General features: G+C 32.6%; 1 protein-coding gene across 1 annotated transcript in view; it reads left to right on the plus strand.

Annotated features, from left to right (window-relative positions):
* The window catches only part of LOC143069320 (uncharacterized), a 164,561-nt gene extending 151,005 nt beyond the window's left edge, over nt 1-13,556 (plus strand). Inside the window, exon 25 of the mRNA XM_076243889.1 lies at nt 12,664-13,556. Within this exon, the coding sequence (XP_076100004.1) occupies nt 12,664-13,531 (868 nt within the window). The 3' untranslated portion in view covers nt 13,532-13,556. The remainder of the gene's footprint in view (nt 1-12,663) is intronic.
* The last annotated feature ends 3,459 nt before the right edge of the window (nt 13,557-17,015 follow it).

Genomic DNA, 17,015 nt, shown 5'->3' on the forward strand with positions numbered 1-17,015 from the left:
CATGTTGATAATGATTTGAAGATTTTAAAATATATTCCAAATTGGGATTTTGACTCAGATGCTGCGCATTATTGAACATGATGTATATGACTCATTTTCATATTTTTCCCAAATGCACCCACGTTTCCTCTTTCTTTAATACTGTTCCCTCAATTTAATTTTAACTCCTGTAGTTGTTGCTTCAACCTCTGCTCTGTGTTATAATATATAGCCTGCGTAAGCTTGTGTTGCATTCCCTAGTAAGCATATCATTTAGGATTGTATGATCGTATATATTAACGCAGTTAATCTGTATTCAGTACATCGTAAAAAGATGGTGGTGTTCCTTTTCATTTAGTTATACGTAAGATCACGTCGGATTGATAATACGATATTATTACGTCTTGTTCATATATGATTGTTTTTTATCAGTATCATTGAACTAATCTTTTGATGTGTTTAATTGTTCATGGTTTGTGCAGTATCGTTAATAACCCCTTTTATTTGCTGTTTGGTTGTTTTCACATGACTCTCATATAAATGATGATACGTCTAAAATGTAACAATTTGACGACAGACGTTCTCCATCAGAGAACCGTTATGCATAGCTTACACTACTAGGACACATACTTAAACGAAAATAAGCACAACATTAAGCTTCTGTACGCCGGGCAATGCCATTCTTTCTTTCTCTAAGGTTGTAACATTATTCATGGTGTATTGATATGTTTTCCTATAAAGGGTGAAGTTATTGGTGTCCTGCCTACCGCTTTGTCGTTTCTTCCCTAGAAACCGGGGGTTTCGGTCAATCAACATCGATGCATCAACTCTATCGGACTTAAATAGTTCCACTTGTTTTGTTTTATATTGTTCATCTTTCTCCAGATAATAAGATGTAGGTAAGCTGTTTTTATCCGGATTTTATTGGATGATAATGCTAGACATTGAGTCACATTTATATCATTTAATTATATTCATCTTAAAACTCTTCGATGGACTTTTCACGTAGGATAAAAGGCCTAACACCGCAATTTAGCGTTTGTAGAATAAAGTCTATCATCTTCGGCTTTGCAAGTCTTGGGTTGCAAAAGTTGTAAAAATTAAGATGCAATCATATCAATATTATATCATAATAAACGTATAAATATGTGACTATTTTCTGACAGACGTTCAGCATTGGGTTATCTAGGGTTATATACAAAAAATACACTGCAAAAAGTGTGTTACGATATTTCTCCGCTCGAGACAGTTAAATTTTATTATTTAAGGAGCGAGGCTTGTCGAGCTTTTTAAATAATTAAAATTTAAAAACTGTCGAGAGTGGGGAAGTATCGTAGTACACGAGTTATAGTGTCGGAATCTGTTTCTCTAATGATTTGTTTCCTTCTTTTTAAAAGATTTTCAGAAAGTTGTGTTCTTTAAATGTGACGTCATCAGACATGGTCGACTTTTTTCATGACGTCCCAATAGACAAATATAGAAGAAACCTAGACATTTTGAGGTCATAATCAAATTTCGACTAATTTTTTGCAGAGAACAGATATTTCACTAGTGAGGAGAAATATGTTTCTCACACCGCTCAAGAAATGTGAAAAAATATCAAAAATTAGAGAAAAACAATATCGTGTTACAAGATAAATATTTTACAAAAATATATGGTCTTTGTCAGCATTTAGTGTATTATATTATAATTATAATTGTTTTGTTTCATTAATGTTCTGAGTCAAATGTAATGTTCAGTTTGATTTAGTTGAATTATAACACAGAATTCTCATACTTATGAAAAATACATGTAAAATAATAAAATCCAATGACAAAAGCGTGGTACTCAAATTGCAAAAAAAAAGTAACTGAAATATCTATTTATCTTAAATTGAGTACGATATAAACCGGTCGAGGAGAGAAAAAATGTATTCTTCAAGTATTCTACAGAAGTATTCGTTGCTTCTCATAAAAAGTAATAATACATTCATTGTATTACTATTCAAAAACTTCTCTCATACTCGAAGGTAAATCAAATGTAAAGACAAACATAAAAACAAAATACATGGAAAAGGTAGATGAAGTGCACCCTTCATTATTTTTCCTAACAATACGTTCTCAATATGTTGAGTAAAGATAAATATGTTCTAAAGAAGGTGTTTTCTGTTAGGTATAGGTATGGTTTGTTACTTTAACGGGGGAAACGACTGAGTGTAATTGATGCCCTGGAATTGATGTTTTCACAACAGTGGTTTTGTGACAAATTTTTGATGATTCGAAATATCAGCGTGATATCAATTGAACTTGATTATGATTGAACTTGATTACAGTACTGTTGTAAATTTTCTAAAGTTTGATTGTAACGCCCATTTTAAATAAGCAATTTATGGACAACTTATCTATTAAATTCCGTTTTAGATTGAAAATTGTCCATTCATGTATTACTAAAATTAGGCCTACTGAAAATTGTTATCTTTTATGAGTGTTTCCATTCATCTCAGTGTTTTGCTGAGATAGTTATCTCCGTATTAATTTGATTGTCGGGAAGAAATTTGAGAAAAGCGACTTATGTAGATTTGTATTCAAGTTAAATATATCGGGTTGCCTGCTAGATATTGCACCTTTGATTTCAAATTAAATATTTTCATTGACGTAATAAAGATTTGGCGATTTATATTCCATACGATGATTATGGATAATGATTTCAAATCTATTTAAAATAACCAGTTATCTTTCTCTTTACGACAAATTAAATGTGTTGTTAAAATGACAATGTGTCTGGTAAAATAAGATATAATTAGCAATGAGGACCAAGTTTCGTAACTCGTGATTTATATAGATTTACGGTTTTTACTTGCGTTGTTCAATTTCTATATTTAATTTACTAGTATTTCAAAGAGTAGTAATGTTCAGAATACAATTACTAAGTAAGATTGTAATCTTTTAATGGGTAAACAAATATTCTACTACCGCAATAATTAAAACAATACTGAGATGTCAATGGTCCATAATGCGTTTTGATAATACAAATAAAAATGTAGCATCTGGTCAAAAACTTAGTATGAAACAAATGATCGCTTGATCATCCGTCTGTAATCCATAGAAAATTTGATACCAATCATGAAATCTGCATGAAAAATTTTAACGCATGGAAGTATCATTTACTTTCTTTATGGGTATTGATATTTAAACAACACATATCACGTCTCAGTCCTTTATGTTGAACAGACTAGCTCGATTAGCTCCTGGTTAGTCTGCTAAATACAATATGTTGTGCTGACAGTATGTTTCAACACCGAACTGTACAACATAAAATGTTCCGCGTCGGCATACACTCCAAAACCCATTGTGGATGGCGATGTGTTTTGTCCGAGGTCCCTGTATACGTGGTGTTGGGTAATGGGCCAGTTTTCTATCGTGGTAGTACCCAATCTAATCATAGATACATTCCGAGTTTTCAAACTACCACTCAGATCCTGAACAGGCATTATGCAGACATTTATTACTGTGTCCATGATTCATCCACCAGCAAAACATCGACGTGTTTAGCGTGCTGTCCAACCTTCAAAAACCAAATTATTCAATAAATTAAATCAACATAGCTAAACTAAAACGGTTGCCTTATTCCTGGCCAACATAAACAGATTTAATGCTAACCAGACGCATAATGGCACCAAGCCGATCGTGGCCTTAAATCATTGACAGTTTTTAGAAGAATATATTCCTTAAGAAAAGTCCCATTAGCATTGATATTAAACAAGATATATTGTAATAACAAACAAATCAATGTGTGAATATGTTACTTGCGCGTAACAATATTATTTACATGTACAAATGAGCTTGTTCAATCTGCTTTCGGTTGGTTCACCTTTTTTTCTCTCCTAAAACCAGATATTTTAATTTCCGAAGTATTTCGGATTCGGTCGTCGGAATAGTAGCATTTCTATTCTCATTTGCATTTTCTCTATTAAAGTTGTTAACATTTCATTTCATACACCAAGAAAGATCTAGTAATAAATAAATGATGTTATATATATATATATATATATATATATATATATATATATATATATATATCAACAAGAACGTGTCCATAGTACAAGGACTATCATTTTCTATGTTTAGTGCACCGTGAATTTGGTAAAAACTCTAATTTGGCATTAAAATTGGTAAGATTATATAATAGGGAACATGTGTACTAAGTTTCAAGTTGATTGGACTTCAACGTCATAAAACTACCTTTACCTAAACTGTAGCAGGACAGACGGACGGACGAACAGAAAAAAAATGTGATAACGAATTTAATTCGTATTCTAATATGACGTGCTTCTTTCGCTATATGAATAAACTCATGCTCTAATTCAATAAAAGAAAATGCATATGCGTATATTGACTACTGCAGAATAATGTATTTTATCAAATTAGCATGCATTTAATATATTTCATTAACTTAAAACACTTCCAAACTCTTAAATGATGCACATGTTGTTTCTAATTCATTTATTATGACTGTAATGTGTTGCATTCTGAAATTGACATATTTGACCTGGATACGACAACCGTTCATGCTGGCTGTTCAAAAACTCCTCCCTCACTATCGCTCGGGCAAAAATAATCACGAATATGATTCCTACCCATGTTAAAAATACAATAAAGTATAGCTTGCATCAATTATTTCTTACATAACTAATTATAAAATATGTTATAACAATTTTTACCAATTCGGTATCACAAATTTAATCTGTTATAACGAATTATATAATTCGTGATATCGATTTAAAGTCGTGATTTCAAATTCAAATTATATTTTTGGGAGGTCCTAAATGGGCTTCCGTACTCTCCTACCTAGCCTGTTAATATATAAAAAAAGATTATTGCTCTGCCTACTAATATTTATTGAGGCAGTTTTCAAAGCAATTTTCTCTTTATGTGTTTTTGAGACTAAGTCCACTCAGAATATTTCTACGAAGGTCTTTTTGGGCCATGTCAATTTACTTTTTTCCATTTGATATAACAAATTGTTAATTTGATATAACAGATTATCAATTTGATATAACAGATTATCAATTTGATATTTATAGATTATCGTTGATCATCTCAACGAGATTGATTTTCTCGCTTTGAAATTATCAAATTAATAAATTGTTATATTAAATTGTCATAATATGTTATATCAAATAGATACTCCGTTTTATCAAATTATTATTTTTTTCATATCAAATTGTAAAAAAATAAACTTACATGGCCCTTAAAGGTTTCCGTATATTTTATTCTTGCAATTGCCATGATGGTAAACATATTCAAAAATTCAAACAAATCAAAACACAATAACAGAAAGAGATGAGAAATGCCTATTGGAATTATATCGAAAACATGATTTTTGGCATTGAAATACAAGAGCCTGAAAATCCGAGATTCAACAAACAATTGAAAAAAACTCTGTTCATACATAAAAGGCCAAAACAATAAAAACACTGGTATTTCACCTCTTAGGAGTGAAGGTTTACTTTATACAGATACCTTGAAAAAAGAAAATATATTAAACGAACAATTTAAATCAGCTTTTACATTTGAGACTAATACAGTTATCTCTGACAAAGGTCCACCAACACATCCAATAGTGGACAACATAGACATCAACAGAGAAGGCATCTATAAATTAATTAAAAATATAAATCCTAAAAAGGCTACAAGACCAGATAACATAACTGGAATAGTTATAAAAGAAAACATCAACACATGCACAGACATATTCACTCTATTTTTTACAAAATCAATACATACAGGTAAAGTACCTCATGATTGGAACCACGCAAACGTAACACCTGTTTTCAAAATAGGAGACAAACATCATCCTGGTAACTATCGACCAATTTCATTAGCATGTATTTCCTGCAAATTATTAGAGCACATAATTGCAAGCAACATCATGAAACACTTTGAATCCAACAACATACTTTATGACTTGCAACACGGCTTCAGGGCACATAGATCTTGCGAATCCCAGATAATATCACTAATTCACCAACTGTCATTAAATAACGATAAAAACATACAAACCAATTTAATCATCATGGATTTCGCAAAAGCCTTTGACAAAGTTCCACACAACCGTTTACTATTTAAACTTAATTTTTTTGGTGTATCGGATCAAGCTACAAAGTGGATAAAGTCTTTCCTTTCAAATCGTACACAAACAGTCATGCTAGAAAACCATTCCTCTGACAAGATACCAGTTACGTCAGGTGTTCCTCAGGGCACTATATTAGGTTCAATACTATTTTTAATACAGATTAAATGAACATCAGATTGCATTAAACTCCAAGAAGACCTAGACGGGGCAATCAAATGGGAACAAGACTGGCTAATGCAGTTCCACTCTGATAAATGCAACATACTTCGAGTGACCACAAAGAAAACACATATCCATTTTTATTATAATATGAACGGTCACATTCTTGAGTCGGTTGAAAGTGCAAAATATTTCGGCATAACTATATCATCAAATTTAAAATGGAACAAACACATTCAGAACATGACATCAAAAGCAAATAAGACCCTTGAATTCATCAGAAGCAACCTAAAAATAAACTCAGTAACCATCAAAAACCGAGCATACCAAGCCCTTATTAGACCAAAACTAGAATACTGTTGCACTGTCTGTGACCCTTACACAGCAGAGAACATTTACTCCATAGAAAAAGTTCCAAGACGTGCAGCGAGCTACGTATGCTCCAACTACAAATATACTGAAAGTGTTACAAATATGATTAACACACTTCACTGGCCAACATTACAAGAAAGGAGACTCAAAAGCAGATTAAAAATGTTCCATAGAATTACAAACAACAAAATTGCAATACCACATACTGACATACTAATTAAAAGCAAATCAAACACCAGGTCTAGCCACGAACAAACATACCGACAAATTCGATGCCGCAAAGACAGTTACAAATTTTCATTTTTCTCCGAACTATAAAAGACTGGAACAAATTACCTGAACCAATAGCCTGCAGCACCACTACTGAGTGCTTCAAGGAGAAACTCACTAGAGAGATGCTCCTTGACACTTACAAACACCTACATGTTTAAATGTATCTTGTTTTTATCTTATACCACAAATTAAAAATAAAAATTGAAAAATATTACTTACATATACATATGTATATATAAAATTGAAAAATTATTAATTAAAAACATTGTTAAACCAGGGATGCGCCAGAAGGTAATCATCAACCAGTTGATGTTTTTTTCTGTATATAAAGAAGAGAAGAGTTTGTGTTGAATTGGGATAAGAATTATCTATGTTAAAAATAAAGAAATACTTGGCATGAGTAAAGTTTTATCACAACCACCACTGAAAATTAACTAATCAAATGCTCATCTTTTTGTTTATCCCTGTTAACAAGCTAAGCATGTCACTCAAGTTTAAACAATATATTTCATTTAAACACCAAATAATAAAAGAAACACCCAAGATATACCTTTCACAGATCTATTTTTTTCTAGCATTTGTACCTGGTGGTTATCCAATACCTTTAGGTAGAGCAGAATTCTTTCGTACATGTGTGTGGACGAATTTGATTCAAATTGACCACTGTTAATTAGTTGTTCCTCATCCATATAGTTAACATGTCTTGAATATTTCCGTTTGACCACCTAATACCACACTATGGTTGCATGATTGGAGAAGTCTTCGCTTCGAGTGAACAGTAACTAGTTCTGGTCACATTGTGATCTTTGTTTTCCCTGATTCAAATTTACATTTCGTTAAGATTCAAGAAATTTACATCCTAGATTTTCAACCACAAGAGTTAGAGGCCTTTAAACTCAAAGATACGAAATCCAAGCCTCCGGATTGCTCATGTGCATCGTCACAAAACAATTATAGTCCAGCTGGTCATGTTATTACTGGTGACCTTGGCATCGTTACAAATGAAAAACTAAGAGAGTTGTTAGCCAAGGGACCAAAATATAGAATCCCCCAGCCCATCAACTGGAAAAAGAATTTCAAGTTACTGATGGATGCAGTTGAGGACTATGCAAGAAAATGGGTAAAGCACGAACCAGACGAACCAGAACTGGACACTTTGACTGAATGGATCAAAGCTATTCGATCATGCATTCAGAGGCACATACAAAAACAACGATGTAATATGAGTACAAGAGTTACTAACCCTTTCAAGAATCCGGATGTTGTGAATGCTTTATCCTCTTTGCATGACAAATATGTCATTGTTCCAGCAGATAAAGCCTCCAATAATATTGTCTTCATATGTAAAAAAACATTATTTGCAATGTCTCACAACAGAGCTTGGAATAAATAATACTGCTGGTAACCCTACATATTCTTTAACATCATTTACCAAGGACGAAACTTTACAAAATCATAAATCTGTCCTTTCTTTTGGTATCAAAATCAAAGAAAAGGAAGAAAATTTAATTTCATTATACTGGATACCTAAATTACACAAAACTCCATATAAAGAACGATACATAGCTGGTTCTTCAAAATGTTAGACTAAACAAGTTTCTAAAGAACTGACTACTATTCTTTCTACAGATGTGGATTCTCAAAAATTCGAAAGATCTACTGCTTAATCTTCGATCACAATCTTTGTAATTTTGCAGCAACATAAAGACTTTTGATTTTTCTACGCTATACACTACTATTCCCCATGCTCAGTTGAAAGATCGACTTCACCATCTCATAAAACAGAGCTTTTTTATAAAAATGGGAATCGTAGATACAAATTTCTTGTTTTGGGTTACAATAGTTCATATTTTGTGAAGAATCACACTGAATCTTCCAGAAAATATACTGAAGATGATATTATCAAAATGCTGGACTTTTTGATCGACAATATATTTGTTGAATTTGGAGGATTTATATTTCAACAGACAGTCGGTATTCTAATGGGTACTAATTGTGCACCCCTGCTGGCCGATTTGTTTTTGTACTCGTATGAAGCAGAATTCATTCAGAACCTTCTAAAAGACAAAAAGAAAAAGCACCTTGCGAAATTCTTTAATTTTACTTTCCGATATATTGATGACGTTCTATCATTGAATAACCCATATTTCAGCCAATACTTACATCTCATATATCCCAGCGAACTTGAAATTAAGGATACTACTGATACTAGAAGGACTGCTTCATACCTTGATCTTTTCCTCAATATTGACGCAGATGGACGACTTCACACAAAAATCTATGATAAACGGGACGATTTCAACTTCCCAATTATCAATTTCCCATTTCTCAGCAGTAACATACCCTCTGCCCCTTCGTATGGTGTTTACATATCACAATTGATACGTTAGTTTCGTGCTTGTTCACACTATACGGACTTCATATACAGAAGTGTGCTCCTTACACAGAAACTGCTTCAACAAAGTTATGAGGAGGACAGATTAAAATTGACACTCCGTAAATTGTATGGACACCATCACGAATTAGTTGATCCATACGATGTGTCTTTGACCAAACTAGCTAAGGACATTTTTACCACATGGTAGATTGTGATTTGTCATTACGTCGTCTAATCTTTTAATTACCGAACGTGACTTATTCCCGATTGTGACTGTTTTGCTGAGTGTGAATTCACAATACTATATGACATGTTACGGTACTTATCTATAAAAAGTAAAATCACAAAAATACTGAACTTAGAGGAAGATCAATTGGGAAAGTCCATAATCACATGGCAAAATCAAATAACAAAACGCATCAAAAACGAATGGACAAAAACTGTCATATTCCTGACTTGGTACAGGCATTTTCAAATGTAGAAAATGGTGGATTAAACCTGGTTCTATAGCGCTAACCCTCTCACTTTAATAACAGTCTCATCAATTTCCGATCTTTTTACATTGATGCGTTAAATAAACAGACACAATAAATATAATAGTCAAAATATGGGTACATCAGTCATCATCGTTTAACAATTTTAAAAGGAACAATTTAATAGAACACAAAAACATCTACTATCTACGAACACATTTATTGATTTGAGTGTCTGACGTCAGAAAATTTTATACGTCACATAAATTTGTCGTTCAATGTACGTACAAACAATTTAAAAATTGTCATGGGAATGTTAGCATACAGGGTTAAAAAATCAAAAGTATGTAAGAATAAATTTAAGAAATAGACCGAGATTTAAACTAGTCCAAAAGTTATATATAGAATTTATAAGAATCCAAAAATAGTTAATTCCACTACGCGATTGAATGATTTTGACGTTTGTGGTTCAACGTATATTGTAATTCATAATAGAAATATATCATAATGACATATAAATAGAACAATATCATACTGACGGGATCTTTTAAAGTACAGAGTCACGTTATAAGAACAAAAGAAATACAAAAAGTCGCAAATACAAAACAAACCACAAAAAAATGAAAGCACATTGACGAGATGTATAAGTACCACATTTATGTATTTAGTTTGATGTTATATTTGTAATTCTCATCGGATTTTGTCAAATTTGTTGACGTCTTTTCTATTATACTTATGTGTAAAATTAATCACCGCGTTCATTTATTAGATTTGATTTTGTTCAACGTAATCTGAACGATGTTTTACGTTTGAAGTCAGAAGTATTGCAATGTGCAATGTATTTAAATGTAATATCAGTATTTAGTTCTATTATAATCTTTCATTTTTGAGATATAGTTTTTCAAATGTGACGTCATTTTTGTGCTTTCAGAAATTCAAATGTGACGTAATTTTTGTGCCTTTTCACCACTTCGTATGTGACGTCAATTTTATGACTTTTTGCGTTGAGGCCTGGACTAAGTCGGGTGTGTCTATTTTATGTATTTTTTTGTTTTTGTATTATGTATTCGGGTTTTGTTTTCTGTAGTTAGTTAAGACTCCAGTTTTATTATGTATATCTTTTATATTCATTTGATAAAATTTACTGTTTGCAATAGCATAAATTGTTCTAAATAATAAGGATGTTCTTATCACAAGCAAAAAACCCTAACCGTATTTGGCACAACCTTTTTTCAACTTTTGATTCTCAGTGCTGTACAATTTTGTACCTTTTTTTGACTTTCGAACTTTTATATCTGGGCGTCACTGGTAAGTCTTGTGTGGATGAGGCGCGTTTTTGGCGTAATGAATTTTAAACCTGATGCCTTTTGTTATCTATTATTCATGTGTTTCTTTGCCTAGTACGTTCTCCTATTTATTTGTATTGTAGTCCTGTAATATTATGTTGTCATTTTAATGTTATATTTAACATTGCCATTAAAGTGCGAGGTTTGGCATGCCACAAAACCAGGTTCAACCCACCATTTTTTTTTTTTTTAAATGTCCTGTTCCAAGTCAGGAAAATGGCCATTGTTATGTCATAGTTCGTTTTTGTGTGTGTAACATTTTTACGTTGTGTCGTTTGTTTTCTCTTATATTTTAGTGTGAATTCACATTACTATGAATCGTGTCACGGTACTTTTCTATCCCAAATTCATGTATTTGGTTTTGATGTTATATTTGTTATTCTCATCGGATTTTGTCTAAACTTAGTCCGTTTCTGTGTGTGTTACTTTTTAATGTTGTGTCAATGTTCTCCTCTTATATTTAATGCGTTTTCCTCAGTTTTGGTTTGTTACCCCGATTTTGTTTTTTTTGTCCATTAATTTACGAGTTCTGAACAGCGGTATACTACTGTTGCCTTTATTTATTGTTGCTTAAGTGTCAATCTGTCAAAGGAGGCAGCGGTAAAAACATGACAAACACAAACTCACTTAAGACGACATTAATTTATGTTCAAAAACGTATAATTGTACACGATATAACATTCGTTTCATTTTCCTGTTCTAGTAATTCAAGGTACAATTTGGTTGAAATGCCCTTGAAATTAAACATTAAGGGGAGCTAATACCGTAACTTTCTATTATTCTAACCAGATTTCTTGAATTACCAGACACATAGAAAAGGAAGACAAACTCAGGATGAGGGGTTCTTCAAAATAGGATGGTAACGTCGGCGGGTTTTTCGGCCATGTTTTGATTTTTTTATTGCCCGATTCTTACAACATTTTTAAAGCACTTAAATGCTTATAATTAAAATTCAGAAGTGGAAAGATTAGATGGGTATTTTCTAAATTTTTCATATCCAAAGATGATGTGGTTGGCAATGTTTCATATCTTTAGTTGTGTATTTTTTACCAGCTCAAACCAACTTGGCCATTAAAGAAAAATACCACAAAGAAATGCGAGCAAGTTCTGTTTTGATTCAAGAAAAAACTAAACATTGAAAATCTATTAAATAAGTTTATATTAATTTTGGAGTATAATTTTCAAAACATTATTATCTAGAATATTTCACCGAATGGACCTGTATTTGGAAGATGAAAAAATCCCAAAATTAACTTATTGCCTGAAATAATTTTTGGCAACAAGTTGAATAATCATCATCAACTTTCAGGAATTAAGCGTAATGCCTGGGAATTCAGGAAATATCTTCATGCGTTCATGGGATTTAATGCCTAATTTCACTTAGTGTCCCTAACAAATACACAAAAAAAAGCTTTACCAGCGTTACCAGAAGTATTTAAAGAGTTAGTCCCTTTCTTCCCGCATTCCACATTCAATAATTGATTTCTCAATTTGCAAAATATATACTGGTGCAGTAGGGAGAAACAAATTGTTTTCTTTAAGGATATAATTATGTTTTCTTGTTTTTAGATACCAAATAATGATGTTATGTTGGGAACAGTTTCCCGTCAACAGACCGACGTTTTCTGCATTGAAGGAAATGCTAGAGTCCATGATGTTAGATTCCTGTGGAGTTGAATACTTTAATTTTGGTATCAATAAATCAAAATACTACCAAAATATTGAAAATGATGAGATTGTAGTCAATGTACTCGTCGAAAATAACGTAATCGAGTCAAATTCCTCCGGACTGTTGAATGAGGAAAGCGAAAGACAACAAAACGCATCAACAGACGATATGACGGACTATGGCGAAAAAAGTAAAGACAATACTGAAGTATTAGAGTTGGAAAATACCACCGACAGATTCAGTTGTACAGGAAATGAAAACGAGGTTTCAGTAAACTCTTTCAATGAAGGAAATGGGAGCATATCAGAGGACAAAATGTGTTTACAGAGTATTGATAAATACTCAATTGAAAACCAATTAAAATCTTTAAATTCCGATGTTGGAACTGACCAAAGAGATAATATTCTATCTGCATACGAAAGAAAACCAGATTTAACAATGGAGGCCAATACAAAAAGCACTTGGTTTGGTTTAGAAGTTATCAAAAGTTTGGAATCAGATGAGTACGACTACGAAGCGGATGACAGTTCACTAAGCGAAACTAGTCCATCTACTGGATGCAAGCAAGTGTTTTTCTCTTCATCGAACGAAGAAGATGAAATATTAAATTTTCCAAAACTTTTTTCAGCCAAAAGATATCCAAAAGAAAAGCATCCGCGATTTAAAACCAAGCTTACGCAAAAAAGCATTCATCAAAGGGCTCGCAGACAACTAAGTAATGTGACTGATTCGGGTATATCAACATCTAGCTATTCAGAATCACTATAAAGAAATAAAAATATCAATTACATAATTCTATTAAAGCTTCTGTTATTTTCACTTGATCATCATGAGTTGATTCATACAACTTATGAAACTCTTAATTAAAACGTCTTGTTTTATCTATGGCAAAGACGGATAAAAAACAAGGAACCAAAAAACATTACAGACTTAACGATAACAGGTGATATCATAACCAAAACGAAAAGGGACGAAAATACAAACAACAGTTTACAAAAAAATACACAAAAAAACAAGGTTGGATAACACGAACCCCAGCAAAAACTATGGACTAACTAAAAAGACACCGGAAGGGCTCTAGAAATGGATAAGTTATGTAGTTGTTACACTTCTTTAATAAATCAGAGAGGCATGACACACGGTTGTAAATACTAAATATTGAAGTAAGTTTCTTTAGAAACAGTGTTGAAATTTCTACAAAAATTTTTTAAGTGATTATTCTTATTTTAAATATCATGCATATTGGAGATTTTGCGTTCAGTCAGTAGGATTAATTCATACATGTCGTGATATCTGTTACATATACTAAAGCAACAATGAGCTCTACTGTGACAAAACATTACTTGGAAAACTAAAGATTGAGCAACACAGACCCCAGAAAAAGATAAACTCGTATGCTCGTATTTTTTAACCCTACATGCTTACATTGCCTATGTAAATTTTAAAATTGTTTGCATGCACATTGAACGACAAATTTTTGTGACCTAGAAAACAATTTCTGACGTCAGACACACAAATCAATTAATGTGTTTGTAGATAGATGTTTTTGTGTTCTGTTAAATTGTTCCTTTTAAAATTGTTATACAATGATGACTGATGTACCCATATTTTGACTATTTTATTTATTGTGTCTGTTTAGTATACGCATCCATGTAAATATAACGCAATTTGATGAAACTGTCATCAAAGTGAGAGGGTTAGCGCTATAAAACCAGGTTTAATCCACCATTTTCTACATTTGAAAATGCCTGTACCAAGTCAGGAATATGACAGTTCTTATCCATTCGTTTTTGATGCGTTTTGTTATTTGATTTTGCCATGTGATTATGGACTTTCCGAATTGATTTTCCACTAGTTCAGTATTTTTGTGATCTTACTTTATGCTATTGGAGTGTCAGCATTTCATGCTTCGAAAATTAAAACCCAACAAAATAGTATAATATATCATACAGAAAACACCTATGAACTTCACGATCCTACATTGCTGTCGATACATATATTTTCACATGGCACATGGATATGTTCTCTGACTACTAATGCAGACGTTGTATGCTGTAGTGATTGGAATTTTAGTCTTTGATACATGATATGTTTATTAGTTGTTATTGGCTTTGAATTAGCTTTGAATTAGCTTTCAGTAGCTTAGAGTACTCTCAGATCTATACTTCATCAGTCATTAGTGTTTTTGTAAGTTGTATTAGTGCTCTGAAATAAGCCCGTTTCAACTGATTTCTTTTATTTGTTCTGGTGTCGTGCTGTTTCATCAGTTTTCGAATTTAGGGGTTACTTGGGTGTCCCGAAAAATATATGTGCCTGAACCAAGTCATGCATGCGCCTGTGATTCAGTGATTTTACATATGTATTTGTTTTTCGTGTATTGTTTTGTACATAAATCAGGCAGCTAATTTCTTTTTTGAATGATGTTACATAAGTCATTTCAGTGGGTTTTATAGGAGAGAGAAGAAATATGCTGGAGTGCTATCTAAACTCTAAAATGCTATTTAAAATGTGCGTATTGCTATACGTTTACTTTTCTACATTGGCTAGAGGTATAGGGGGAGGGTTAAGATCCAATAAACATGTTTAACCCCGCCGCATGTTTGCGCCTGTCCCAAGTCAGGAGCCTCTGGCCTTTGTTAGTCTTGTATAATTTTTAATTTTAGTTTCTTGTGTATGATTTGGAGTTTAGTATGGCGTTCATAATCACTGAACTAGTATATATATATATATATTTGTTAAGGGGCCAGCTGAAGGACGCCTCCAGGTGCGGGAATTGCTGCCTGCATTGAAGACCTATTGGTGACCTTCTGCTGTTGTCTGTTCTATTGTAGGATTGTTGTCTCTTTGACACATTTCCCATTTCCATTCTCAATTTTACAAAAAAGTACTTAAAAAGTACCAAAAAAAACCAAATAGAAAACCAGAGACTGAGCAAAAACTGGGGTGGTCTCGGGTGCTCCGAAAGAGTAATCAGACCCTGCTTTCACACATGGCACTCGTCGTGGTTCTTGTTTTAGTGCAAACACGGTAATAAAAAATAAAAACAACACGTTACAAATGTCATGCGTCTGAAGAGCTTTTCTGGATTTCGCTCTAAACCGAATATTTGAGAGTCAAGGATGAATATTTTTTCACTATTATCTGTGAAACTGATATTCTATAAAGGTCAACCAACTCGGGATGGCGTCTGTAAAACTAACGAAGGAATGACTTCAACTTCACCACTTGGTAACTCTTGTTCAAATAGATACCTTGTGAGCAGCAATCATCTATATCAAGTAAATCATGAAAGGAAATACAAGAGCTGGATGATTCGTCTTCCAAATGGCTTATGTTATTTAACCCAGATAAAACCGAAATTATGATCTTTTCAAATATTGAGACTCTAGACCTTAGCTTTTCCTTAAATGGTAAAAATATACCTTTAAGTACATCTCATAACCACCTGGGAGTTAATTTCAGTAGGGACGCAAAATGGAACAATCATATTGAAAGTATAATTACAAGTGTAAAGAAACACTTAAACTTAAACTCGTAAACTTAAATACCGATTATCTAGAAACAATTTAGAAAAACTATACTTATTATAGTTTTTATTCGACCCATTTTTGGATATGCCACGGAAGTGTGGGATAATTGTGGAATAGGCTACTCACATAGATTAGAAAATTTGCAATAAGAGGCCGCAAGAATAGTAACCGGTCTACCTATATTTACAAAATCTAAAACTTTATATTATGAGGTTGGCTGGGAATCTCTTTTTGAAAGAAGAAGGAGAAGAAAATTACAGATGTTTTATAACATGAACCGAAAGCATGCACCAGAGTACTTATGAATTCTTGTACCTCCGTGTGTACAAAGTACAACCAACTATCCGTTGCGAAATGGTCATGGTTCCATATTGTAAACTTTCCCTTACTACTGAATCGTGTATCCCCTCTACAATACGTGAATGGATAAACTTGATCCAAAAATTCGCAGTGTCGACTCTATTTCTAAATTTAAGAGAGAATTAAAAAACGATAGTCTATTATGTAAAATTGAAACGTTTTATTTGAACGGCCAAAGGAAATTGAATATTATCTTAACGCAATTGCGATGTTCCGCTTCATTCTTAAACAATGACCAATTTAGAGCTAATACTATAAATGATCCTTCTTGTCATTGTGGGTCAGATATTGGGGATGTCTACCATTACTTCTTCGTTTGTTCAAAATACACATCATTTAGATAAACCTTATTCAATAATCTT

The sequence above is a fragment of the Mytilus galloprovincialis genome, chromosome 3 (assembly GCF_965363235.1).
Source record: "Mytilus galloprovincialis chromosome 3, xbMytGall1.hap1.1, whole genome shotgun sequence".
Lineage (NCBI taxonomy): Eukaryota > Metazoa > Mollusca > Bivalvia > Mytilida > Mytilidae > Mytilus > Mytilus galloprovincialis.